This window comes from Lemur catta, chromosome 18 (genome assembly GCF_020740605.2).
Source record: "Lemur catta isolate mLemCat1 chromosome 18, mLemCat1.pri, whole genome shotgun sequence".
Taxonomy (NCBI): Eukaryota; Metazoa; Chordata; class Mammalia; order Primates; family Lemuridae; genus Lemur; species Lemur catta.
Window position 1 is genome coordinate 36,945,756 of NC_059145.1, and position 26,331 is coordinate 36,972,086.

Below are 26,331 nucleotides of genomic sequence, written 5' to 3' on the forward strand. Positions count from 1 at the left end.
TAATCTTCTTCGTCAACATGCTAACTGTGCCCTCTGGTGTTTGGCAGCAAAACAACAGGCGTACGAATACAGGGTATGACCATCCATCAGTTCAGTAGACGTTAATTTGCCTCTGAACGTGGGGTCCTGGGCCAGGAACCACAAGGGAAGAAAGGCTAATAAGACAGACAGGTCCCTGCTGGCAAGGAGCTTCCAATCTAGCAGGAGAGATAGACCCACAACTGTAGGACAGACAGAGAACGACAGGGGCTATAGCAGGGGTACAAACAGAGGCCAGTGAGAGGGCCTGTGGATGAAGAAGTAGCCCTCATGCTGGGTTCAACAGGCTGAGCATGAAGTCAGGACTCTCCAGGCTGAGAGCCCCAGGCCTAGGCCCCAGTATTCCAGGGTAGCCAGGGCAGAATGCTGGTGGGTGGGGTGTCCTGGGAGATGCAACTGTGCAGGGCCCTGTTTGTGGAAGGACTTGGAGGCCAATCTCAGCAGGGCCATCCTGAGCAAAGAACTAGCAGATGTTTTATGGTAACTGGCAGAAGGGGCAAGGGTGGATGTGTCAGTGAAGCAAGTGGACACAGGAAACCACGCTGCCAGAAGGCTTCTGTTGCGGTCTTGTGAGGCACAAAGGTCTGAGCTGAGCGCTGGCAAGGGGAAGGAGAGGAAGGCAAACATTTTTAAAAAACAGCCAAATTGACAAGGAAGAGGGTGGTTGAGCAGAGAGGGAAGCAGAAGGAAATTCTGAGGTTTCTGGTCTCAGTTTATGGTACCTGTAAAGGTAAGAATTAGGGGGAGGGGAGCAGGTGCTTTGGGGAATTTTTACTTAGCATCTATTTTTACCCTCCCCAAGTGAACTAATTTGTTCCAGGTCCTAAGTTATGAAATGGTAATTAATCCTAATACATCACATCGGTTATAAAAACAGGTATTTAAAATATACAGGATGAGCTTGGGGCATCTGTAATGCCAGAAAGTAAGAAAGTACTCAAAAACAAAATAAAACAAAACACACAATAATGGGGATGTGTGGAAAGGACACATGAGCACCCAATGGCCAAAGCCGGAACAATTTGAGCAACAAAACAAAGCAGTTTTGGATTGTAACCCAAAGTGCAATACAGGTGGTCCCTGTTATGGATAAGATGCGTTCCTGAGAATGTCTTTAAGTTGGAGTTGTATGTAACTCAGATCCCTGATGAACAGCATATATACGGTGATAATTAATAAGAATACTATAATGGCTCATATGTGGTAATAATAATACCGTCTAATAGTGTAATAATACCCTTGTACTATAATACATTACAGAAATTATTGTGCTCTTTCTTTTAATTCAAACAAATATAACATAAAAACTAACTCATACAAAAAGTTTAAATAGGAGAAATTTCAAAAAAGAATATTAAACGTTAACATCTAATGTATCAACACTAGGTAGGCTAACAGGAAAGTTACACTTATTTTGAACTTCTAACCAAATCAATAATAACCTTTCCATTTCAATAATTAATCCACTATGTTGGTTAGGAATAACTGATGCTTTCACTGGAGCACGGCCTTTCACATGTTCCATTATTCTCACTTTATCCTTTATAATTGTTCCGATAGTCAAGCAACCGAAGCCTAATGCTTTCCTAGTGAATGATGGCGTCTGGCCTTTCTCTGAAAGCTTATTTCTACTGTCATTTCCATCGTGATCACCTTTCTCTTTGCTGCAGGCTTCCTGGACTTGCAGTGGACCTTTGCTCGGAAGGCATGGTCATAAGGATAAGCACAGACTCAGACTCAAATAAAAAGCTAAGATGAAGGTGATGCTGTGCAATGAGACTATTAGCATAAAGATGCTGCGCTAGCGAACTGCTTAAGCTACGTGGGTGTGTTTACATGTGTGGAAGAAACTAGTGTCTGAATTATTAATTATTTAATTATAAATTATCTTTATGGGGAGCCTTAGTAGCCCGTTTGTAAGTGCAGAACGTTGTAAGTCAGGTTGTCCATAACTCGGGGACTGCCTGTATACACATCCAGGACTCCATAAGTGGGACCGAATAGGTAAATCTCCCATGCAGAAAAATTTCACGTAATTTCTGTAGATACTCTATCCTTGGGGCGTGTGTGTATACATAAATCCCTACTCCTTAATTGTGGGCTGCACACTGTGACTTCCTTCCAGAAGGTACAGTATGCAAAGGTGGAAAAAATAGTAACCTCAGCCAGGTGATCAAGGTTAACATCAGCAGCGACAGAGGTCATGTTGATAGTATGTAACTTTGATATGATGTGATTAGAACAACACTTTCCCAGTGTCTTCCTCCCACAAACTATTAAGCCCGGTCTAATCATGAGAAAAACATCAGACAAATCCCAATTGAGGGACACTCTGCAAAATACCTGACCAGTACTCCTCAAAATTGTCAAGATCATCAAAAATAAGGAAAGTATGACAAACAGTCACAGCCAAGAGGAACCTAAGGAGATGTGATGACTCAATGCAATGTTGTGTCCTGGATGGGATCCTGGAACAGAAAAAAGACATTGGGTAAAAACTAAGAAAATATGAAAGCACAGGTTTGAGTTAATATTAATGTATCAATATTGGTTCATGAATTGTGACAAATTTAGCATAAGATGTTAATAATAGAGGAAATTCGCCGGGTGCTATGGTTCACCCCTGTAATCTTAGCAACTTGGGAGGCTGAGGCAGGAGGATCACTTGAGGCCAGGAGTTTGAGACCAGCCTGGGCAGCATAGCAAGACCCCATCTCTACAAAAAATTAACTGGGTGTGGTGGCACACACTTGTAGTCCTAGCTACTCAGGAGGCTAAAGCTGGAAGATCACTTGAGCCCAGGAGTTTGAGGCTGCAGTGAGCTATGACTGTGCCACTGCACTCTATCCTGGGCAACAGAGCAAGACCGTCTCTAAAAAAGATAAAAATAAATAATAGGGGAAATTGTTTGGGGGATATATGAGGACTGTTTATATTATCTTCACAATTTTTCTGTAAATCTAAAACTATTCTAAATTAAAAGTTTATTTAAGAAAAAAATCCAATTATTTAGTAGAGAATGAATGATTAGGCCCAGATGAACAGAACATTTCAAAGTTGGACTTTCTAGCCTACAAAAATGGGGTTGGTTATTAATATTGATGGAGAGTAAAAGTACAAAGAGTAAAAAATGGTTAATAGTTAAGAAATAGTTAAAAGGTATGTGTGTACACACTGTCTTGCTAGCTGAGCAGGTACCCATAGTACCCATACTGTACACAGAGGTGGGACAGCTGAATGTCTGGGTGACCAAAAAGCACCTGCAAGCTCCACCTTCCACCCACTGAAGCTGAAGTTGAGAGGAGGCCATTACTTTCAGTTAAGATAGTGTTTCTCACACTTGAGCTGTATGCAAACGGACTCCTTTTAAAGGAAAAGATACTACCACAGATCTCTAAGCATATGCCTGGTGACCCAAGTTATAGAAACTTTAGGTTAAGAAACTAAAGTCTTAATCTAGGAAGCATCTTTCAGTTTTGAATTATCACTGCAAGAGCTGAGTCTTTAGGATGGGTAAAATATTGTTTTTGAAACGAAAATTCACAATTTAAAAATTCTCTTGTCACTTCCAAAGCTCTGACAAAATCTCCTTGGATGTCCCGGTAAGGAAGCATAGCACTGAGTCATCAAACCTGTGAGACAGAAAATGAAGACAAAGGGCATAATTGTGGGGAGCCCTAGGGTGACATCTGTGCAGGAGGCCCTGGGGCAGCCAGCTCAGAAGTAGGCTCTAGGAGGCAGCTCTTCCAGAAAAGAAGTGCAGCAGATAGAGATCTGATGCTTGGCCTATGAGGAGGATTGTATTTGGAGACATTTTATCGATCATTTGGAACATGTGAGAAGAATTAGCAATAGGTACATAGTAAATTAAAAAGGCAGTTATTAATTTCAGGAAAAAAAACTTTGCACAGGAGAGGAAAGGTAATCATAGTATACAGTCTGGCTCAATAGTAAGCAGCACTTCCATAGTCATAATAATGGAAACACTGAGAATTAATTTGACAAAAACTGTGAGTCAATGATATAAGATGGGGAAAATGAAAATGGGAAGGTTCTAAAGGTGCTAAATCTTTACATAATAGAAAGTCAATGTCTAAGATTGGGTTGGGCGTAGTGCCTCATGCCTGTAACCCCAGCACTTTGAGAGGCTGAAGTAGGAAGATTGCTTGAGGCCAGGAGTTTGAGACTGGCCTGGGCAACATATTGAGACCCCATCTCTAAAAAAAAATTTAAAAATCAGCCAGGGATGGTGATGTGTGTCTGTAGTCCCAGCTACTTGGGAGGCTGAGGTGGGAGGATTGCTTTAGCCCAAAATTGGAGGTTACAGTGAGCTATCATTGGGCCACTGCACTCTAGCCTGGGTAACAGAGTAAGACCCTGTCTCTTAAGAAAAAAAAAAGTCTATGATTAATAAGTCAAGAAACAGCCAAAAAGATGGAAAGTAGTTGCCTTTAGGGAATAGGACTGGAAGTAGGGAAGGGTAAGGTGAAACTATTTTTCATTATAATCCTTTTAGTACTATTAGACTTTTAAAATCTTTATTACTTTGCCTATATACTTTGATAACAACAAAAAGACACATATACCCTCCATTTGATTCCAGGTGAATCTGGTCAAATCCGAAAGCGCTCATTGCATACATAACTTGGATGTAAGTCTTCAGAGATTTGCAATGCTTGGAATGAGAACATTGTCCTCTACCATTAGTGACAATGACTCAGTGAGATGCTGGGAACTCAGCATCTGGCAATGGTTCTGAGTTCCCCCCACTAATCCAAATCCCATGAAATCATTAAAAACATACAAATGTTAAGATAGGCTTTATTCAGTTTCTCCCTAGGCCTTCTGCCAGATTCCCATCCTAGCTGCCTTGCCTAATGTGAATGTCCTGGCATGCAAATTCGTAGTTACACTCTGGATGGAAATGTTTGCACCACCAGGCAGCAAGAGTTGGAACAGCTCATTCATGCTGTGGGGTGTGCTGAAGCCCACACCAGCCTGGAATGAATGGAGTCCCTTCTGCCATGAGCATGGCAGTCCCTGGCCTGTTTGAATATAGGGCCCCAAACCTTGCAACAAGGGCCTGTTCTCAGTCCAGTGTGGACTACTGGCTCACCTCCCCGATGAGAACTTGTGTGTTCATCTGCACAGTGATGAAAATCTCTGCCCCTGCAATGTCAATTTCCCTGCAAACTGATTCCCTTTCAAAGAAACATGTCTATGTTCTAAATTGAAAGTTCTACATTAACTCACCGAGTTTTATGGACTAGGAGGGTGAGTTTTTTTTTATTCCCTCACTCTACTCTCCAAATTCCTTAGTGTGCTAGACAAATTCCACAGTGAATCTACAAGGAGACACCAATGGAGAGAAAACCTTTATTTGCATACTACTGAACATGGGTGAAAAAGAGGCATGTGAGAATGAAATTAAGGTGGAAGAATCTTGGTGGAAGAAGAGGAGAAGAAACGGCCCTCTGGGAATCCAGAAGAAAGAGCAGAGGCACTCTGGGAGCCACAGTCCCTTGTTGGCATTGGGACTCTGCTCTCTCCTCACTCACTCTACCCTGGGACTTCTCTTTCCTTGGCTCATAGTCTCACTGCTGGCCCCTTTCCTTGTCTCACAGTCCCGGGGTGTTTCCTCCCCCAAATCCAATGGAGGAGCACAGCTTCATACCCAATATGCTGGGTAGCAACTACTCAGAAGCTGTTACTTGGATTTTTTGACACCCTTGGACCGCCAGGAGTGGCCCCTCCTGCCACCAGAGGACTCTGGCTTTTCTAATAAGGAAGGTCCTGGCCAATCAGTCCCAGAAGGGCCTGGATTCTCTTCCAGGCTGGTGTCTCTGTAGAAATGCTCCTCAGGGTGGAAGGTGCTGCTACAGCAAGGGATGTCACCTGAGTTTTCAGGTATGTAGTCTGTGGTGAAAGAAAGGTAGGAGAAGAAAACTCAACCCTCTGCTTCTCCCAGTTGCAGGTCCTTAAGCCCCTCCCTAGCCATTTTCCTTCCAAAGCTAAAGGCCTCAACTAAAAGTCCTGCTCTGGTGGCATGTCTTCCTTCTTTCCCAGGCACAACAATGTCCCCCACCCAGCCCAGTTCTTAGACCAGCCCATTCCTCCAGCCTTACCTGTGGCTGAAGCAGAAGGTGAACATTCCTCACACTCCCATTTCTTACTGTTGGATCTAAGAGAGGAGCAGTCTCTGTGGGTCCCCTGGGATCCGCATGTAGCACACAGAATGAGGCACCACCTCCTACAGGAAGAGCCAAGGAAGGGTTGTGGGGACAAATAGAACACTAACTACCCTTTTTGGACGTTTGCTATGGGCCAGCCTCAGCTGTGCTGAGGGCTTCCCAGGCATTTTTTATTATACATTTTACTCATCAAGGATGCATGGCTCAGAGAGGCTGAGTGCTGATCTTAGGAGCCTGCAGTCAGCCCCTCACAAGGTGGATTTGGAAAGGAATTGGCCCTGAGTGTCTCTCCACTGAGCACAAGGAGAAGCAGACCCTGCAGAGGATACCTGTTCACTTGCACATGAGTGAGTCAGGGGCTAGTCAAGAAGAGAATTAGCAATTGTGTTCACCCTCAGGTCTGTAGACAAGAATGAATTTCTTGCTCCTAACACCTGTGCCAAGGTCTAACTCTAAGATTGCACTGACAAGATTTCTTTATAGCCAGAAGCCTTTCCCTACCCTTCATCCTCAAAGCTGTCTCTGCCTTGTTCGTACAGACAGGTGGGGGCATCACAATGCTGATAGCGCTGATACAACTCTGAGAAAGCCCCTGGCTCAAGTTCCCAGGCAGCATCTCTGCAGTGGGAGAAGAAACAGTCAGTAAGGGACACATAATTGGTTGCTGAAACCTTCGTCCGTCAAGGAAGGACTAGGAACATCCCAAGCTAAGCCCAGCAAAAGAGTTCAACAGGCTGCCTGAACACTTCCCACAAGGCTGGGTGAGTGGGCTGGCAGTGGGAAAGGGTTGAGGCAGGATGAGTAGAACATGAGAGGTCCTGAGTTCTACTCTGGAATTTAAGAAACCAACCCTCCAAGGAATTCTGATCCCCAAAATGCCCTTCTCAGAAACATGTCCCCCCCAACTTTTTCTCCCTCTTTTCGTTTGATAATTAAAAAGCACTCCCTCCACCCCTTCCCTCTTCACTTCCCTCTGCTGCTCTCATTCTCTGAACTATCCTCTCACTCACCTCTCCTCTCTAGAAATCTAGGCAACCCACTCCCTGGCTCAGTTCCTGCTTTAGGGTTTCCACTACCTGTCTGGAATGTGAATTCCCATTCTTAGCATTTCTTGAGGAAACTCTTCTCGATTGTTACACTGTGGACATTTGAAGAAATGCTTTGCTGATGTGTGGGCATATTTCTGTAAGAGAAACATGGAAAAGCATGTGTTTGTAAGAACACTTTGACCACCTTCTTTCCAATCCCACCCTCACCCCACAAGGAGGATGTTGCTAAGAGAGCCTGACGGGGGTGCAGGAAAAGGAGTTTGGTGGGCTAGGGTAAGGGCTGCAAATCCAGGTGTCAGACCTGGGGCCAAAATATTTTCAAGAGAGTTCCCAGAAGTGCCTCAGCTGTCATCTCTGGCCATGCGGCTTAGCAGTGCTAAGTAGGGATCAGGAGCCCAGCCACATGTTTCCCTTTTTTTCCATCCCAAGAAGTGAGGCTGATTTTGAGGCTCCTTGACTCATTTTGGGATGAGTCCATTCGCTCTAGGAATCCTGAGGATTTGGCTCAGTCTAAATCTTATCACAAATGAGGTCCTGCTGGTTGTGGTGGCTCACACCTGTAATCCCAGCACTTTGGAAGGCAAGGGCAGAAGGATCACTTGAGGCCAGGAGTTCGAGACTAGCCTGGGCAACACAGTGAAACTCTATGTCTATAGTCCCAGCTACTCGGGAGGCTGGGGCAGGAGGATCCCTTGAACCCAGGAGCTTGAGGCTGCAGTAAGCTGTGATTGAACCACTGCACTCTAGCCTCAGCAACAGAGACCCTGTCTCTAAGATAATAATAATAATAAATAAAAATAAAAATAAATGAATGAGGTCCTATAGGCCAAGGATGACCAGACTGGACTGACTTTCCTTGAACAGGCCTCCAGCACGGAATGCTAAAGCTGATATGTACCGCACATTAATAGGGTGCTGTAGTTCCAGGCATAGAACTAGGGTAATTATGGAAGGTCCCAGAGCAGAGAAGCCCCACCTGTATACACTTGCGGTGGTAGATAGCTTGACTACAACACGGGCTCTGGATGTTCTCAACACTCGCTTGGGATAAATCTTCACAACACAAGACGCAGCTTTCCTCCCTCACGTTCCCCTGTTGAATGTCCTGTTTTGGGCGATGTTTTCCACAAAATGATCTGTGGGAGGTAAACAGACTTGGTTTCTGGTTTGTCATGAATGCAGTTTTCCAGCTGCCTGGTCTAGGAAGGGCAGTGAGCACCCAGGCTGGTGCCCAGTGAACCTCCACACTCACGGGGAGGAGAAGCAGAGTGAAGAACAGCCACATGCCTTCTCATGGCTGCTCTCCCACTGAACAAAGCTCCCAGGACCGTATCCACAGCCTCTTGTTCCTGAAAGCCCCACTTAGTTCTGAGCAGCTGTCTACGAACCCCAGCTGTTTGTAATTTAAGGAGGGGCCGGAAAGCAAGAAGAAACCCCTGTGAAAGCACCAAGTTAAGATACTGTTTCCCATTATTGAATGGAAGGACAGATTCACTGGTGAATTGAAACAGGCCTGTGAGAAGCAGACTCTGATGTCGTTAGTGGCTAAATAGTAAGTTTCAAAAGGGCAGCCTTACATTTCCCCTTCCTCACTCACTTGTACTCTCCAAAAAATTGTGAAAGGCAACCCTTTTCTTGGCCACAAGGCAGATGGAAGTTTCTGACGCACTGATCCTTCTGGCAGTTGATAGCAGCTCCCTTTTTCTTGCACACAAAGCAGATCTGCAAATGAGATCCCATATAGTGCTCAGGGCCCCCCCAAGACAGACATGGTGTGGCACATCTTTCTGTGAAATGGAAATCATGTGAAGCAACAGCCATTCCCTTTTCTCAGTGGTCTTGAAAGCTTCGGGGCACCCTGAAGCTGAGCTTTAAGCAGCACTAAATTCTTTTTTGTTTTCTCAGGATGTTTCTCTCTCTCCTCACTTAGGACACCTCAGCCCAGAGGAATTATGACCTGAGAAGGACCAGTTGGGAAATCCAAGTATCCTTTTACTTCTGAGCTAGCAACTAGGGAAAAGAGCAGAAACAAGGATGAGAGAGGTATGAGAAGAGGCCTACCCTAAGGTCCCCATTTCAGGACATTCTAACCTTCCTAGAAGCCCGGACTGCCTCCTTTTTGATGTCTTCAGGCAGGAATCCATGCAAACCTCTGTTGGACTGGCCCCTCTGAGGCAGCTTGCTAGATAGGATCTGGGAGGCAGCAGAACCAGACTGTCAACATTAATGGTCAGTGGAACAGTGCAGTGGGGTGAGGAGGATGACAGGGTAAGAGAGCTAAGAAATAGAGGTTGGTGGAATACATATCATTTGCAGGGTACTTTATTTAATGAAGGCTTATATAGGATCCACTATTAATATTTAACATGTGTGGGTACTCTAAGCACTTTTCAAATATTAACTCACTGAATCCTCCCAACAACACTAGGAGGTAGGTACTATTATCATCCTCATTTTCTCAGAGAGATGATGTGACTTGCTCAACGAAGGGTGGGAAACCTGTAGCCTTGGGGCCACACGAGGCCTTCTGGATCCTTGAGTGTAGCCTTTTGATTGAATCTAAAGTTTACAGAACAGATCCTTTTAATAAAGGGATTAGTTCTGTGAAGTCTCGATTCAGTCAAGGGGCCGCACTTGTGAATCGGGAGGGCCACATGTGGCCTTGAGGCCGCAGGTTCCCCACTCCACTCACCTTTATGTTATGCTGTCTCTCATTTACTGAGGGCTGCTATTGTGTGCTCAGCACTTTGGGGAAACACTCCCTCTGGAATGACTCATTTTATGCTCACCACAACCCTATGATATAGATGCTATAGTGACCTTCATCATATAGAGGAGGCTACTGAGGTGCAGTGTGGTAAGTGACATGGCTGGGGTCACATGGCAAGGAGGAGCAGAACTGGCATTCATACCTGGGCCCATGGAACCCACACTCTTACCCTTCCTACTGTGTTGTCCCCCTGTACAGAATAAATACTCTTCTCAGAGTACTATAGGAAGGAAAACAGCGTTTTAAAATCTCCTGACTGTAGTCATTCTGCATTGTAGGCAAAAGGAAGGAATTGGATTTTTCTTTTAAAAACACACTTTAAAGGGCCTTTTGTGTCTGAAAACTTCCCAAAGCAGAGTCTGGATGGGAAATCAAGGAAAAAGAAGCTAAACTGTTCTATAACATACATTGGGAGAATGTTAGCACCTCACCCCAACCCCAAAAATCATCCAAAAATCCTGGGAAGGGTGCTAGATTTCCTGCAGTAATTACATGAAATGCATAAGGGGAGCTCAGGTTATTTTATTTTAACATTGTAAAAACGGTGACCCTACAACGTCAAATGACTTGAGGGCACTTGGATTACAGCTGTATGTTCCCAATTATGGTTAAAACACATATGATACATATTTAACACTTATTATCTCAGGGTTTTAGGATGAGTTATTTCTGTTTTCTTTATACCTTTAAGTATTATTCATGTTTTCTACAATAAGCACGTTATCTATAAATAGAAAAATTAATAGTGAAAGATCATAAACAATCTAAGTGTCCTTTAATGGGGGTTTGTTTTGATACTTTTAGGTACACCCATACCATGAAATACCAATTAGCTATTAAAAAGAAAAAACTAGATCTATATGTCCTACAAGGAAAAATCTCCAAAATATATGAGATGAAAAAAAACAAGATACAAAACACTGTGTATGTTTATTTTTATATTCAAAATGTATATGTGTGTAAATGCATCAAAATTAACCCAGCCCTGACATCTAACAGTATTTACAAGAAAGGAAAATCACAGACCAAGCTTTCTTATGAGCATGGATAAAAAATCAAACAAAATATTATCAAACTGAATCTGGCACCATATAAAAAGGATAATACATCATGACCAAGTATGGCTTATACCAGGAATGCACAATTAATTTAACATTAAAGAATCTAGTTCATGTAACAAACCATATTAACAAAATAAAGGAAAAATCAAGATTATCTCAATAAATGCAGAAAAAGTATTTGACAAAATTCAACACGTTAATGATACCCTTGGCAAACTAGGAATAAAAGGGAACTTCAATTTGATAAAAACATCTATGAACAAAACCTACAGCTAACATATTTTAATAGTGCAAAACTAGATGCTGTCCCTGATGGTAGGAAAAAGACAAGGCTAACAACTCACAGTACGTCTATTCAACATTAGGTTGAAGGTCCTAGCCAGTACAATAAAGGCAAGAAGAAATAAAAGGCAAAGATTGGAAAGGAAGATGTAGAACTGTCTTTATTCACACATGGCACGATTGTGTACACCATGAATCCTAAGGCATTTATAACAAAATGTAAGAAAATAAAAACAACTACTGAGCTAATAAGCAAATTTGACAGGATTACAGGACACAATTTTAATATACAAAAATAAAATGTATTTCTACATACCAGCAAACTTGAAAATAAAATAAAAATACCATTTACAATAGTATAACCACAAAATATTTAGGAATACATTTAAAAAATATGTGCAAGACTTCTTCACTAAAACTACAAAACATTGCTGAGATAAATTTTAAAGATCCAAATAAATGGAGAAATATACTACACCCATGGATCGGAAGATTTAATATTATTTATCAATTCTTCCCAAATTGACCTATACATTCACTGCAATTCTAATCACAATCTCAGCAGGCTTTTTTTTTTTAAAAGACAACTTGACAAGCTTAACATAAAATTTATAAAGAAAAAGAAAGGACCTAACAGCCATAATACTTAATTTCAAGACACTATAAAGCCACAACAATAAAGAGGGTGGGCTATTGGCATAAGGATAGACACATAGATCAATGACATAAATAGATCATCCAGATCCACAGATATATATGATCAATTGATTTTGACAAAGGCACCCAGATAATTCAATGGGTAGGCAAAGATTTCTTTGGGACACATAAAAAGCACTAACCATAGAAGACCAAAATTGATAGATCAACCTCACTAAAATTAAAAACTTGTTCTTCAAAAGACACTATCATAAAAATGAAAAGGCAAGCCACAGACTAGGAAGAAAATAGTCACAATACATATGTCTGAAAAATAATTTATATCCGGAATATATTATATAAATAATTCTTACAACTCAATAAGACAAAACAACCCAATTTTTCAAATGGACAAAGATATTTGTGCAGATACTTCACAAAAGAAAACATGTGAATGGCCAATAAGCACATGAAAAGAAGCTCAACATCTTTCGTCGTCAGAAAAATGCAAATTAAAGCCACAATAAGACACTACATACACACCAAGCAGAATGGCTAAAATTGAAAAAGACTGACAATACCAAGTATTGGCAACAATATTGTGCAACTTTCATAAATTTCTTGTGGGAGTGTAAACTGGTACGACTACTTTGGAAAGTGACTTGGCAACCTCACATAAAGTTAAACATCTAGTTAGCATACAGCAAGCAACCCCACTTCAAGGTATTTGCCCAAGAGAAGTGGGAACACATGTTCACAAAAAGATGAATGCTTATAGCAGCTTTATTCATAATAGTCCCAAAATGGAAACAATTCAAATGTCCATCAACAGGTGAATAGATACGCAAATTATAACACACTCATACAGCAGAATACTACTAGGCAATAAAAAGGCATAAGCTACAGTACAGATGCATGCAACAACATGGATGAATCTCCAAAACATTGTGTTGGGAGAAAAAAGCCAGATGCAAAAGCATATATACTGTATGATTCCATTCATATGAAGTAACAGAACAGGTAAAAATAATCTATAGATCAGAATAATGATTATCTCTGGTGGGACTGACTGGAAGGGGGCAGGAGGGAACTTTCTAGGATGATGAAAATGTAATTTATTTTGATTGTTACACGGGGATATACATTTATCAAAACTCATCAAACAGTACATTTAAAATTGGTATATTTTACAGTATGCAAATTCTACCTAACGGAAAAGAATATTGGGAAAAAATGACAGGAAGGACATTCCAGCTGTTGTCAGCATTTGTTTCTGGGGAGAGGGAGGATTGGGAATATTGTTTTGGGAAGAGATCTTTTATTGTACATACATTATACTGTCAAATTTTATACCAGGAACATATATTATTTTAAAAAAAATAGATTTTAAAAGAGAAAAAGCTATTAAGAAAAACAAACAAACAGGGCTGTGGAACTGAGGGACTGGATGCAAAAATAGAGAACAGTTTGCATATCAAAGCCATAAAACTTTCAAAGCCAAGGAGGCCTTATACTCACAAGACAAAAATAATGCACGCTGAGATTGTCTTTCTGAAGAAATTCCCCTAATTTTTCGGGATCCCCAGGTTCTTGAAGGCATAGCCGGCAAACTACAAGTGAGGACATTAAGAATTAATCATAGGTTTGGCTCAAGCTGACCATTAAGAATGGAAGAGAAGTGTGGGAATATGACCATTTCTCTAGGTACAGGAAGAATACTGAGAAAAGGGTCATTTTGGCAAGGAGGAAGGTTGATGTGGTCTAATTTGGTATCAGTTAAGCTGTTACATAATTTTGGTCACATTGAAGGAGTTGGATGCAACTGCTCACTTCATATTTTTTTTGTCTCAGATGACTTTAATTAACTTGTTTCTTGAACTTTGGATGTGAAATTTTAAAATTACAGACCCTGAGTCTTCTGGATCTTAGAGAATATGGGAAGGAAGTAAGGTTGACAGTGAGAGAAGTTTATTGCCCCATACAAGTGGCCTTCTTTGCTGAGGTCTGGAGGCAGTGGCTGAATACAACCGCCATTCTTTCATACCAGGCCCTGAAGATGGCTTCCTCTGGGTGACCCTCCTTGTCTTGGCAGATTTTCTATACAAGAGAAAGAAGAAGTGTACGGTGGTCTTTGAGGGCCCTGTCAATAACCCTTGTAACATTTCCCTTAAAAAGCCATTCATGGGTTTGATGAAGGCCCAAAATATCTAAAGGCTAAGACATGAGTTTCTTTTCATATTTCATACATTTTTTTCAAAATGGAGATGACGTCTTGCTATGTCACCCAGGTTGGTCTCAAACTCCTGGCCTCAAGTGATCTTCTGTCTTGGTCTCCCAAAGCGGTGGGAATATAGGTGTGAGCCACAGCACCCAGCCCATATTTCATATTTTTTTGAAAGCACAAAACATACCTACTGAGTTATTCAAGGTAGGGACCAGACTGTAACCATCTTTCTGTCCTCAGTGCCTGTACTGCCTGTGTTAACAGCATGAATGCAAGAGCAAACCCTCTTTTACTTTTTTCCTGTTTCTTCTGCCAACTACTCTGAATCTCAAGTGGCATCACCTTCACAAAACATACTAAAATGATACCAAAAATGACTGAGCATTTCCCATTGCTAGGCACTACTCTTGGCACTTTATATGTATTAGATCAATGAATCTGTGGCAGCTCAATGAATCTACACAACAATCTAAAGGTGGGTGCTATTATTATGCACATTTTCCAGATGAGGACACTAAAGCATAAAGAAATGAAGTGACTTGTCCCCTGTCGCATAGTTAGCAAGTGACAGAGCCAGGACATGAATCCAAGTAGTAAGGTTCCAGAGCCAGCGCTTTGCTACTAGGGACAGCCCTAGGAAGACAGGGCAGCTTCCAGGAGACCACTGGTGTGTGCTTCCAAACTGTCCAACCCCAGGCCACAAGATGATGCCAAAGGGGGCAAAAAGTGCAGAATATACCATAAACCATTGGACAATTTCTTCTAAACTCCCTTATATCACCTACTCTACCTTGATCTTTGGCGTTCCTTCTTCTTTTCTTTTATAGTCTTCATTCGCTGCTGTCTCTTTCTCTTATCTTGAATTCTTCTGTACTATTATGAGGACAACACAGGTTCTTCCAGCTATAAATATAAACAGGGCTTGGTCAGCAATTTAATTCTATATTTGCTTATCAAGTTCCATAGGGTCAAGGCACTTCACCTCCCGACCTACGTGATGGAATAAAAGAGACACATCCACTATCAATGCTAGTAACAGCCAGCAATTATTAAATCATGCCAAGTACTATTCTAGGCACTTTACATGTGTTAACTCATAAAAACCCCATGTAGTAGGTACTATTATTATTCCCATTTTCAAGATGAGGAGACTGAGGCACAGAGAGGTAAGCATCTTGCCCAAGGTCAGAGTTAGTAAGTGATATAGGTGGGATCTGAACCTGGCTCCAGAGGCCAACATTAACTCTCATGTTATACTGCTATCACACAGTAGTATGAGAAGTTAGAAATACTTTTGAGCTAGCTAAATTGCTCTGTTTCTTTGTGCCTATTAAATGCACAAGGTAACATTCAGGCAAAAAGTCTCCTTTCGCACTTAAGCATGGGTGCCTTAATTCTACCCAGGAAAAGCTAGATAAGGTAGCTCTTTCCTAGGAAAAGTTGCCTGTGAGATTTTGGCTGCCTAAAAGCAAGAACTCCCTCTAGTTAGAGAACTGAGTACAATATCCAATAGTGGAGAAAGCACCTTTCCTCCTCCCGCCACCAATATCAGCAGACTACAAATTTACAAAGTTTCCATTGGTTAAGCAGGAAATCCCTGAAAGTGAAGGGGACAAAAGAAGTAAGATCCATCCCTATGAAGAAAGGACTGTGTCTAGTCAGGGGAGGTGAGAAGGACAGCATTTCTTAGAAGAGCTGGGTGAATGAGGTCACTCCAGAGACATAAACTCCAGTACCCATGGCCTTGGATCATGGGTGATTGGAAATATCTTCTGGGACTTTCAAAACCATTCTGCATGAATACTACTAAGGCAATTAGCTGCACAGAAAACCAAAGCTATCTTGCCCTCCCTTTCTTTGCTCGTGAGCCATCTCCTCTTCTAACCCATGAGTTGCAGTTGCAGAAGTAATGACATTTGATGGTTTCTTCCTCAACAAAAGTACATGGACAGGCTGGAAGAGGAGAGAGAGGGGCGTGCCTTGACTTTGCTAGTCCCACAAGGGATCCTCATTAGGGACTACTGAGAGTTCCCAGTTGTTGGGGCTACCCCAACCATCTAGCAATAGAAATAAAACCTTGAAACTTCAGTTCTTTGCATCGCTGGGCCAAGACGTTCCTCGAGTAGGATTCTGTGCACACTGGTAGTTACAAGATGCAACAATCTTCAACACGCGTGAGGAGGGATGTTGCAAATGCGGGCTTCCACAAACTGCTCGGTCCGTGATTTCCTAAGCCGGCGGACGCTCCTCGAAACGCTTACCAAGCTGTTTCACTAGATAAGTACTAGGTAAATGCTTGTTGAGAAAATTAAAAATAAATAAACGTATTCGGCCCCGCCGCCGCAAGAATAAACAATGATTTATTTGGAAAATACGTGTCGTTGTGGCCACAACCGTCTCCCGGAGGTAACAGCCGGAGAAGGGGCTCAAGAAGCATCCCGCGGGTGCCAGACCAGGCTCATGTCGCGCCTGCCGGGTGGCTGGTGCGGGGCCGGGCCGGAGGTCTCCGCCGCTTCCTCTCACGGTAGCTCGCCGCCCGCCCAGCTGTCACTGAGGGCGCCGCTGTCCCGGAGCTTTATTCGTTGTCACAAGCCGCCGTGGTAGCTACCTCACGGGCGGCCGCCCCGCGCGGTGACTGCGCCGGTGAAGGGGGCGAGCGCGCAAACGGGAGCCGGGTCGCGCGGACTGTGACCCGCAAGGGCAGCTGCAACGCCGACCGTTGGCAGAACGGAACCGCTAACGGCCACGCGCCAAAGGCCGCGCGCCCAGCCCCTTACATTCCTGCCCTCTTGCCCTCAACGCCCAACACCGCCCCGCCCCTTCCCTCGCCCCGCCTCCCGCGCGTGCGTGCCCGCCCCCGAGCGCGTGCCCGCAACCCCATAGGCGGAAGACGAGCCCAGAGGCGGGGCGGGGCCGTCGCGCCGTAGTGGCGTCATGCAGGCGGCGCGGGCGGGTGACGCGGCGGGGCCCGTTGTCTGTGTGTGGGGCTAAGGGGCCCCGGGGGTGGTGGGGGGCTCCCGGTGGGGGCGGCGGTGGGCGGGAGGGCCTGGACATGGCGCTGAGGGGTCGCCCCACGGGAAGATGAATAAGGGCTGGCTGGAGCTGGAGAGCGACCCGGGTGAGGAGGGGGCCGGGCGGGCCGGGGACTGGGGAGGCCGGATAGGCCCGGGACACGCCTGCCTGACCATCACCCCCTCCTCTTGTCGCCCCACCCAGGCCTCTTCACCCTCCTGGTGGAAGATTTTGGTATGAACCTCTTGTGGGGTTGTGGGAGCCCACCCCTGCGCCCTCGCTCCAGGACCTGGGGCTGCCCTTCCCAAGCGCTTTTCTTTCCTGATTGCAGGTGTCAAAGGGGTGCAGGTGGAGGAAATCTATGACCTTCAGAGCAAATGCCAAGGGTGAGTGGCCATACGCCTGGGCCTCCCCTTACACCCATAGGGCTTGGGAAGGGCCCAAGAAAGAGTGCCTGTCAACGGAGGTAATATCAGGAACCCCAAGTTGTAAAATCTCACATAAAGAAGCATTCTCTCCTCTCTGGATCAAGCTAATATCATTTTCTCTCAATCTTCCCTCAGCGCTTGCATTTATGTAGTAGCCTCATCTCCAGCATTAACCGTCCTTTGGGATGCAGTTCAGCTGCCTTTTCTGATCTTGCAGGAATCCCCTTGCAACAGGAAGACCCAGATCACATAGTGCCTTTTGTGCAGTTGTGTAATTTATTTATTAACTACAATGTGCTCGTGTGTGCCGTTGCTTTAATCCTGACACAAAGCTCTTCCTGTATTGATTGGTTGGTGTGACAGAGCCCCTTCTGAATGCTCAAACTTAGGATCTTGCCTTCATGGCTCCATGGAATAAAGGTATAGAGAGACTGCTGAACCAAGACTGAGACAGTGACTGAACCAAGAAGTCTGCTTTAATTTCCTGGGAAAGCAGGGACTGGTGTGGTTGTTCATTTGTTTTCCTAACTGCACTGGGGGGCCCACAAGTGAGAATTAGTGTTTAAATTCCTCATCAGAGTTCTTGTTCTTGCCTTATTTTGTGTTCTTACCCTGTCCCATCCTGGGCCATCACTTCCAACTTTTCTTACCCAGAATCATAGACTTCATAAGGAGACTGGATGGACTCCTAGAGCACCACAGCCAGCAGCTGATGCCTTAGCCTGTGGCAGGCCTCTGGGGTGTGAGGGCACAGGGCTACTTTGGACACAGTGTTGGAAAGAAGCCAGGGGGGAGGTGGGATCACAGCAAGGGCACCTGAGTGGTGACCCAGTGCACAGGAATAGGAGAAAGAAGGGGTTTCTGATTGCCTTTTGCTGCTTGACTGATCTAGTTCTCCCCCTATTTCCCCCAGCCCTGTATATGGATTCATCTTCCTGTTCAAATGGATCGAAGAGCGCCGGTCCCGTCGCAAGGTTTCTACCTTGGTGGATGATACATCCGTGATTGATGATGATATTGTGAATAACATGTTCTTTGCTCACCAGGTCTGCTGGGCTCTGTGCTCTGTCTGGAGGGTGGGATGCTGCCGTTTTCTTTGCTTGGGAAGTGGAAGTGGAGGAAAACAGGAGGAGACAGGCAAGATACCAGGGGTGCTGGTTACAGAAACCCCTTGGCAGAAGGAACTGAGCTCTTACTCATTAAAGGCAGCATCTTCAGAGCATGGTGGTGTCTGATAGCTCTATGTCCCCAGATAGCTGGTGAGTGTTTAGTTGATGCTTGTTAAATGAGGAAACAATGGACAAAGATGAGGGGAGCTGATGAGGGTTCTTGTCCAGATTTGACTGTCCTTCTCTGGATCCCCATTCCTGATGAATATGGGCTTGGAGGAGCTTGGGGTGAGGGGTGCTGTGTATTGGTGACTGTTCTTGGTTTCACAGCTGATACCCAACTCTTGTGCCACACACGCCTTGCTGAGTGTGCTCTTGAACTGCAGCAGTGTGGACCTGGGGCCCACCCTGAGTCGCATGAAGGACTTCACCAAAGGCTTCAGCCCTGAGGTAGGTAGGCTGCAGTGCCTTAATCCTGGCTCACAGCCGGCTGGGCAGATCTGACCCTCAGGGCCATTGGTAATGCCACCACATGGTATTTGGCACTATTAGGCTGTTTCTTTTTCAAATGATCATTTATATTACATTTGATGCTTAAATTAATTATGTAAGGCAATTGGTTTTAGGCCCAATTGTCAGGAAAGGAGACAGACTGAGGGAGGGAAGAGAGTTTCCTTTAGTCATATCATGTCAGAACCTTTGTCAGGAATTTTTCTATCAGGTCATGTTGCTCCCCAATGTCCACTGATTATTTGCAAAGCCAGCAGTGGCCATCGCTTTGGAGCTCCAGAGCTCTTTTTTGCCCCCATTAACATTTTAGGAAAGTTCATCTGTGCTCCTTTAGATTCCTAAAATGCCTCCAGACCTGCTCTCTAGAGCTTTGCCTTCCACCCAGATGCCCACTTGAGGAGAAATTGTTCTGATGTGGCCTTTTCTTGCATCTAGAGCAAAGGATATGCAATTGGCAATGCCCCGGAGTTGGCCAAGGCACACAATAGCCATGCCAGGTATGTGGTTGCTGTGGGAGCTGATGTGGGGTGAGGGTGGGGGGAGTGTCATATTTTGGGCCCTGACTGTGTCCTTCCCCAGGCCTGAGCCACGCCACCTTCCCGAAAAGCAGAACGGCCTTAGTGCAGTGCGGACCATGGAGGCGTTCCACTTTGTCAGCTATGTGCCTATCACAGGCCGGCTCTTTGAGCTGGATGGGCTGAAGGTCTACCCCATTGACCATGGTAGGCACCCTGAGCTGGGGGCCTGTTTCTCTGCTTGCTTCCTGGGGACCTGGAGCTCAGGGCCCTCAGGTGCTTGGGATCCAGTGGTAGACGATGTGGGTACTGAGGACATCTGACTCTGGTCTGGATTTTACCCTACATTGCATTGCTTGACCAGCTCCTAACTCCCTGGCTTAACTGCTCTCGTCTATCCTTCTCACTCCTGGCCTGCCCAAACTCAGGTTTCACACCTGCTGATTCATTTGTCTTGATCTTCCCTAGGGCCCTGGGGGGAGGATGAGGAGTGGACAGACAAGGCCCGGCGGGTCATCATGGAGCGTATCGGCCTCGCCACTGCAGGGTAAGGGACCTGTGCTTGCCCTGCTCTACCCACTGGAGCTGTCCAAAACCTCAGAGGGGTTTGAGAGGGGACAGAGAGAGGCCAGGTGATTTGTAAATCACAAGGCCACATGGTGAATCTGGCAAGAATCAAGCTTAGATCGTGGGCTTTCAACTCCTTTCCTTATTTCCTACTGGGGCTGCCTATGGCCCCCCTGGATGGGCTGGGGGCAGGGCAGGCCATTGTGGATTCCTGGGTGGCCGGCTCACTTCCTGACAGGTCCCTCACACAGCTCGTTGGAAGGAACCAGCTCAGGTGCCTGGCGTACATGGCCAGTTGCTGCCTGCCTGTAGGGGTAGGGCCTATACCTATGGCTACAGGTGTGACTGCAGGGAGCCCTGCCAGGATATCTGCCTCAACCTGATGGCGGGGCCAGAGCGGGAGCTGCTCTCATGGCTGCGGCTGTGACTGCAGGGAGCCCTACCACGACATCCGCTTCAACCTGATGGCAGTGGTGCCCGACCGCAGGATCAAGTACGAGGCCAGGCTGCACGTGCTGAAGGTGAACCGTCAGACAGTACTGGAGGCCCTGCAGCAGGTGGGTTCCCCTCCTGCCTGGCCCCTGCCCAACACAGCCCTCCCTGTCTTTCCCCCACTGCAGCATCCAGCTCTGATTCCCAGATCACACTCTTGTGGTTCTGGGCTCACAGAGAAATAAACAGCCAAACCAAACCCCCCTTAGAAGTTAATCCCTCCTTTCCCTTGCTGTTATGTAGGAAAGGTGGGACTTGGGGTTGGGGAGGGGGTAACTTCTAAGGGGGGTTTGGTTTGGCTGTTTATTTCTCTGTGAGTAAGTGAATGGGTATAGCCAAGGCCACCATGCCCTTTAGTCCTGCAGCCTTCAGCTGTCCGAGGTAGAGGCCTGGGTCTGCCCTTCCTCATTTGAGCCTTGGATTCTGTTTTTAGCTGATTAGGGTAACACAGCCAGAGCTGATTCAAACCCACAAGTCTCAAGACTCACAGCTGCCTGAGGAGTCCAAGCCAGCCAGCAGCAAGTCCCCCCTGGTGCTGGAGACAAGCAGAGTCCCAGTGGCCTCTGAGGGCACCCACACAGGTACTGTGGGGGTTGAGGTCTCTCATAGGCCTCAGAGCCACCCCCTCATAGCTTGTCCTGGGAGGCCCAAGCAGAGCAGGCCTTTTTCTAGGAGGTACTTGGACAGTGGTGCAGAGGCTCCTACGGGAAGGCCTGAAAGCCCAGTGCTCAGAACATAGAAAGAGAATAGTTCCTCCCTAAAGAAAGGTACCTGTAAGGGGCTGCCGTTACCACTGGCCCTGTACCCTTCTCCATGATGTACACTTCCTTTCTTGTTTTCTCTAGAAGCCATTTTCTTTCTTCTTCCCTCTATTTTTCCATCTCATTCTTCTTCCGGTCTTGCTGTAGGGTCATGTCCCAGAGCCTGCTGGCTCCCATTCCACCAGCTGGCTGGGCTGCTCTCTGGGGAGGGAGGGGAGCAGTGCTGTGTCACAGAACGGGGGAGATTGTGGGCCCTTCTTGAGGATCCTACAGAAGGTCCTGTCTATGCTCCTTGCCTTGTCTCAGGTGGTGCGGAGGAAGTGGCTGGTTCATGCACACAAGCCCCGTCCCATAGTCCCCCCAGCAAACCCAAGCTGGTGGTGAAGCCTCCAGGGAGCGGCCTGAATGGGGTTCCCCCCACTCCCACCCCCACTGTCCAGTGGCTGCCAGCCTTTCTAGACAATCACAACTATGCCAAGTCCCCTATGCAGGTAAGTGGCACCCTTGCGGGATTCTCTGTGATTCTCTTGAGAGGCTGTAATAGGCAGTTTCCCATGTGGTTCCTTGGTATTCGCCCTCTGCCTACGCCTGGGTTGCCAGGTTCCTTTGTCTGATACACAGAAGCCCCCACAACAGCAGGGGCTTAGGGAGGCAGGGAGAGCTCCTCCAACTTTAATCTAGTCATATGGGTGTGGGGTTAAACGTTTAGGGCATGCTCTTTGGTACAACTCTATAGGTTGGGTTCTGCTAGCAAAATAAAGGCATGTGTTTTAAGGCACTCTCTTTCTCTTAGCAGCTCTCTGTAGGCTTCTATGCAGGTGGGAGGCAGCCCCGCAGGAGCCAAGGGTGGGCTCTGGAGCACCTGGAGGGGTTAAGCTGACTCAGCCTGGAGAGCCACGTTGGCTTTCTCTCCAGCCATGTGCATCTGTGCCCAGCGGGGCTGAGCAGCCTCTGCTCATGACTCCCTGGTCTCTGCCTCAGGAGGAGGAAGACCTGGCAGCTGGTGTGGGCCGCAGCCGGGTTCCAGTCCGCCCACCCCAGCAATACTCAGATGACGAGGACGACTATGAGGATGACGAGGAGGATGATGTACAGAATACCAACTCTGCCATCAGGTCAGCCCTGGCTCTGTAAGGCTACCAGGCTCTGGGTGCGTTGGGTCCTATTGTGAGTATCGCAGCCCATGTGTGAGAATGCCCTTCAGCATATAACGCTGAGCACCTGCAGAGTGTAGGGCCCTGGGGGAGGCTGGCATGAAGGGGCTGACCACAGGTCTCCAAAAGGTTTTTAGTGGGCTTGGGAGAGGGCTGAGCACATAAGCACACACAAGGTATGTCCTGTTGGAGATGGCTTTTCAGCCAGGCCTCAAACGATTAGTTGGGGCAGGGATGGAGGAGATATGTATGGATGGGTGGGGGCAACTTTGCTGGAACACACAGCATTGGCAAAAGGCCAGAAGTGAGGCAGCTAGGATAGAGGAGGTGTCCTCTGAGGACACCTGGCTGCAGCTGACAGAGCTTAGGGTACCAGGCTTGGCATGGGTGGGTCAAGCTGCTGGACCAAGTACAAGGAGCTTTAGAGGCAGCCCCTGGAAGTCAGGATGTGTTGAAACCATTCTGGGCACTGCTGGGTGTGGTCACATGGTCTGTTCTCTTGCTCCACCTCTTCTTGGTCCCCACAGGTATAAGCGGAAGGGGACAGGGAAGCCAGGGTCCTTGAGTGGTTCCGCAGATGGGCAGCTGTCAGTGCTGCAGCCCAATACCATCAACGTCTTGGCCGAGAAGCTTAAAGAGTCCCAGAAAGACCTCTCAATTCCTCTGTCCATCAAGACTAGCAGTGGGGCTGGGAGTCCAGCTGTGGCAGTGCCCACGCACTCGCAGCCCTCACCCACCCCCAGCAATGAGAGCACAGACACGGCCTCTGAGATCGGCAGTGCTTTCAACTCGCCGCTGCGCTCGCCCATCCGCTCGGCCAACCCAACACGGCCCTCCAGCCCTGTCACCTCCCACATCTCCAAGGTGCTTTTTGGAGAGGATGACAGCCTGTTACGTGTTGACTGCATACGCTACAACCGTGCTGTTCGCGACTTGGGTCCTGTCATCAGCACAGGCCTGCTGCACCTGGCTGAGGATGGTGTGCTGAGTCCCCTGGTGCTGACTGGTGAGTCTTGGTCTGGCTCACTGGCTACTTGGTGCACCCAGGAGGGATGAGGGAGGCCGCCAAGTGACCACAAAGTGTCTTGCACTCTGATGGGTGTTCTGGTGCCTGCTCTTTCCAGACGGTGGTGGGAAGGGTTCCTCGCCCTCCGTCAGACCAAGCCAAGGCAACCAGGGATCCAGCAGCCCAGTGGAGAAGGAGGTGGTGGAAGCCCCGGACAGCAGAGAGAAGACTGGGCTGGTCAGGCCCAGCGAGCCCTTGAGTGGGGAGAAGTACTCACCCAAGGTGGGCCTCCTTTGTGGCTTTCTCTTTTAGTCGTTGGCAGGGGGAAGGGCTGCTGCCCAGGTGCTGGCTTCTTGATTGGAATTTCGGTGGCTGGAGCCAGGTGCCAGGAAGCCCTTCTGGGCTGGGTGGTGGCAGGGGCCTCAGTAGGCTCCATGGACTCTATTCATCCTTGCCTCTAGCTGCGTCTTGGTGTTGGGGCTTTGGTGATGGCCAGTCCCTGTCAGAGGTACAATGTTGGGTTTTGGCAGGAGCTGCTGGCACTGCTGAAGTGTGTGGAGGCTGAAATTGCAAACTATGAGGCCTGCCTCAAGGAAGAGGTGGAGAAGAGGAAGAAGTTCAAGGTGGGTGATCTCTCCACCTGCTTGGTCCTCAGCCCCTCCCAAGGTCAGCTGGTGGCTGCTCGGGGGAGATGGGCTGCAGTGCCCTCAGCCTCCTTCCCTCCCACAGATTGACGACCAGAGAAGGACCCACAACTATGATGAGTTCATCTGCACCTTCATCTCCATGCTGGCTCAGGAAGGTGAGAGGACTCACTGCTGTGTCCAACCTGACATGCCCTGCTGAGGGCCATGTCCCTCAGGTCCCCCCTCCCTCAGGCCTCTCCTGAGGCTTGAGCAGACTGTGGGGCACAGGCAGGGCCGTGAAAGCCTCAGCTGCCGGCCTGAGGCCACCAGCCGCCTGTTCAAGGGTCTCTGCCCCCCACAGGCATGCTGGCCAACCTGGTGGAGCAGAACATCTCGGTGCGGCGGCGCCAAGGGGTCAGCATTGGCCGGCTCCACAAGCAGCGGAAGCCTGACCGGCGGAAACGCTCTCGCCCCTACAAGGCCAAGCGCCAGTGAAGACTGCTGGCTCTGACTCTGCAGCCCACTCTTGCCGCGTGGCCCTCACCAGGGACTCCTCCTTGCCCCACTCCCCCTTTTCCCAGTATTACTGAATAGTTCCAGCCGGAGAGCCCAGGCCCTGGGAATGGGAGCCAGGCCACATGCCCGGCATCATGCCCTGGGGCCTGGCAGGGGCAGGTCAGCCCCACATTGCTCAGGAGGCAGCAGCTGGAATTGGGGCACAGCAAGGTACTGCGGCTTCTTCCACAGCCGGCTGTGGAGTGGCAGGACCTGGCCCTTCTGCATGGATAGCAGAATACATATTTTACCTATCAGAGACATCTATTTTTCTGGGCTCCAACCCATCTTGCCACTGTGTTGACATAGCCAGCTTCCTGACTCTGCTTTGTGTCCTAGCAGCTATCATCCTGATGGGCCCAGGTCCCTGCATCATGCCAGGGTCACAACTGCAAAGTCCCAGCTGGGGGCCTGGGTGGGCATCAGGCCCTGCTGCTCTAGCCTCAGCTGCCAGCCTGTCCCTGTCCCTGTCGTGAGGAAGCCAGGCCTGCTCTCTTCATTTCTCTTGGGAGAGTGCCAAACTCAGGGACCTGACTGCTGGGCTGCACTGGGAGTGGGGTGTCCCAGCAGGGGTGGGATGAGCAGCCTGCTGGGGTCCCTGACCTGAGCAGAGAGGAGTGTTTGAATTGTTTGGTGGCCTGTAAACTGTCCTAGTTCTAGCCAGACTTATGGAGACTGCTCTCCACAGCAAGGTTCTGGGCCTCCTCACCTTCAGTGTTATGCCCCTACCTATGGGCCTGCCTCGGGCTCCTCGTCTCTGTTCCTGGAGCTTGGGGCTCAGAGGAGCCTCTGCCCAGCCCCTCAGTATTACCATGTCTCCCTCCTCTAAGGGATAGCAGACAGGCCTGCTTGCAGGAAGCTCGCACACTGAGCCCCACCTGCCAGCTTCCTCAGCCTCTGCAAGGCACTCACGGTGGGAGACAGCAGGATCGAGACAACTGATTGGATCCCCTGTGTTCCCAAAGGGTCTGATGCTAAGGGGCAATGGGCCTAACACTGCCTCTGGAGCTCAGGCCCCAAACAGCCCCATGGCCTCTGACAGGTGGCTTTGAACGTGATCCAAGCAAGCCTCTTATCTGTACATAGTGACTGGGGGTCTGGCAGGTGTGGCAGCTGCCTCTCTGGGCTGAGCACAGCCTGACCCCTCCAGCCCCTGTAAATACTGGATCAATGAATGAATAAAATTCTCCTAAAAAATGAGCCTGCCTGTGGTTGCTGGCCTGAGGCTAGGATGTGGTGGGAGTAAGGACCTACTAGGCCTCCTGGGCCCAAGACCCTGTGACTAGCATTGAAAGAAGTAGACAATCCTGGGGCGTCTGGCTTGCTTCTGGGCCAGAGATCTCT

At 47.5% G+C, this 26,331-nt stretch overlaps 2 protein-coding genes and 1 pseudogene across 6 annotated transcripts; 2 read left to right on the forward strand and 1 right to left on the reverse strand.

Annotated features, from left to right (window-relative positions):
* Positions 1-1,333: 1,333 nt before the first annotated feature.
* On the reverse strand, positions 1,334-17,040 carry PHF7 (PHD finger protein 7). 4 transcript variants are annotated; one of them, XM_045530051.1, is made up of 11 exons: positions 16,329-17,040; positions 15,043-15,155; positions 14,073-14,125; positions 13,547-13,638; positions 9,371-9,472; positions 8,877-9,001; positions 8,256-8,415; positions 7,307-7,413; positions 6,732-6,848; positions 6,165-6,289; positions 1,334-2,507 (listed from the first exon to the last, which is right to left on the reverse strand). In XM_045530051.1, the coding sequence occupies exons 2-11, from the start codon at positions 15,084-15,086 to the stop codon at positions 2,443-2,445; spliced, it is 990 nt and encodes a 329-aa protein (XP_045386007.1). In that variant the 5' UTR covers positions 15,087-15,155; positions 16,329-17,040; the 3' UTR covers positions 1,334-2,442. The 4 variants fall into 4 exon arrangements, with proteins under 4 accessions (XP_045386007.1, XP_045386004.1, XP_045386005.1 ...); XM_045530048.1 differs by lacking the exon at positions 1,334-2,507 and adding an exon at positions 5,402-5,955; XM_045530049.1 differs by lacking the exons at positions 1,334-2,507; positions 9,371-9,472 and adding an exon at positions 5,402-5,955.
* Positions 17,041-17,167: 127 nt separating this feature from the next.
* On the forward strand, positions 17,168-26,187 carry BAP1 (BRCA1 associated protein 1). Its single transcript, XM_045530052.1, has 17 exons — positions 17,168-17,370; positions 17,469-17,498; positions 17,596-17,650; positions 18,606-18,738; positions 19,132-19,251; positions 19,747-19,808; positions 19,891-20,033; positions 20,295-20,373; positions 20,827-20,950; positions 21,319-21,466; positions 21,953-22,137; positions 22,628-22,761; positions 23,328-23,806; positions 23,925-24,088; positions 24,337-24,429; positions 24,536-24,608; positions 24,794-26,187. The coding sequence occupies exons 1-17, from the start codon at positions 17,334-17,336 to the stop codon at positions 24,925-24,927; spliced, it is 2,193 nt and encodes a 730-aa protein (XP_045386008.1). The 5' UTR covers positions 17,168-17,333; the 3' UTR covers positions 24,928-26,187.
* On the forward strand, positions 25,055-26,187 carry LOC123623195 (annotated as a pseudogene). Its single transcript, XR_006729820.1, has one exon. The product of XR_006729820.1 is annotated as an uncharacterized LOC123623195 (transcript).
* Positions 26,188-26,331: the final 144 nt, after the last annotated feature.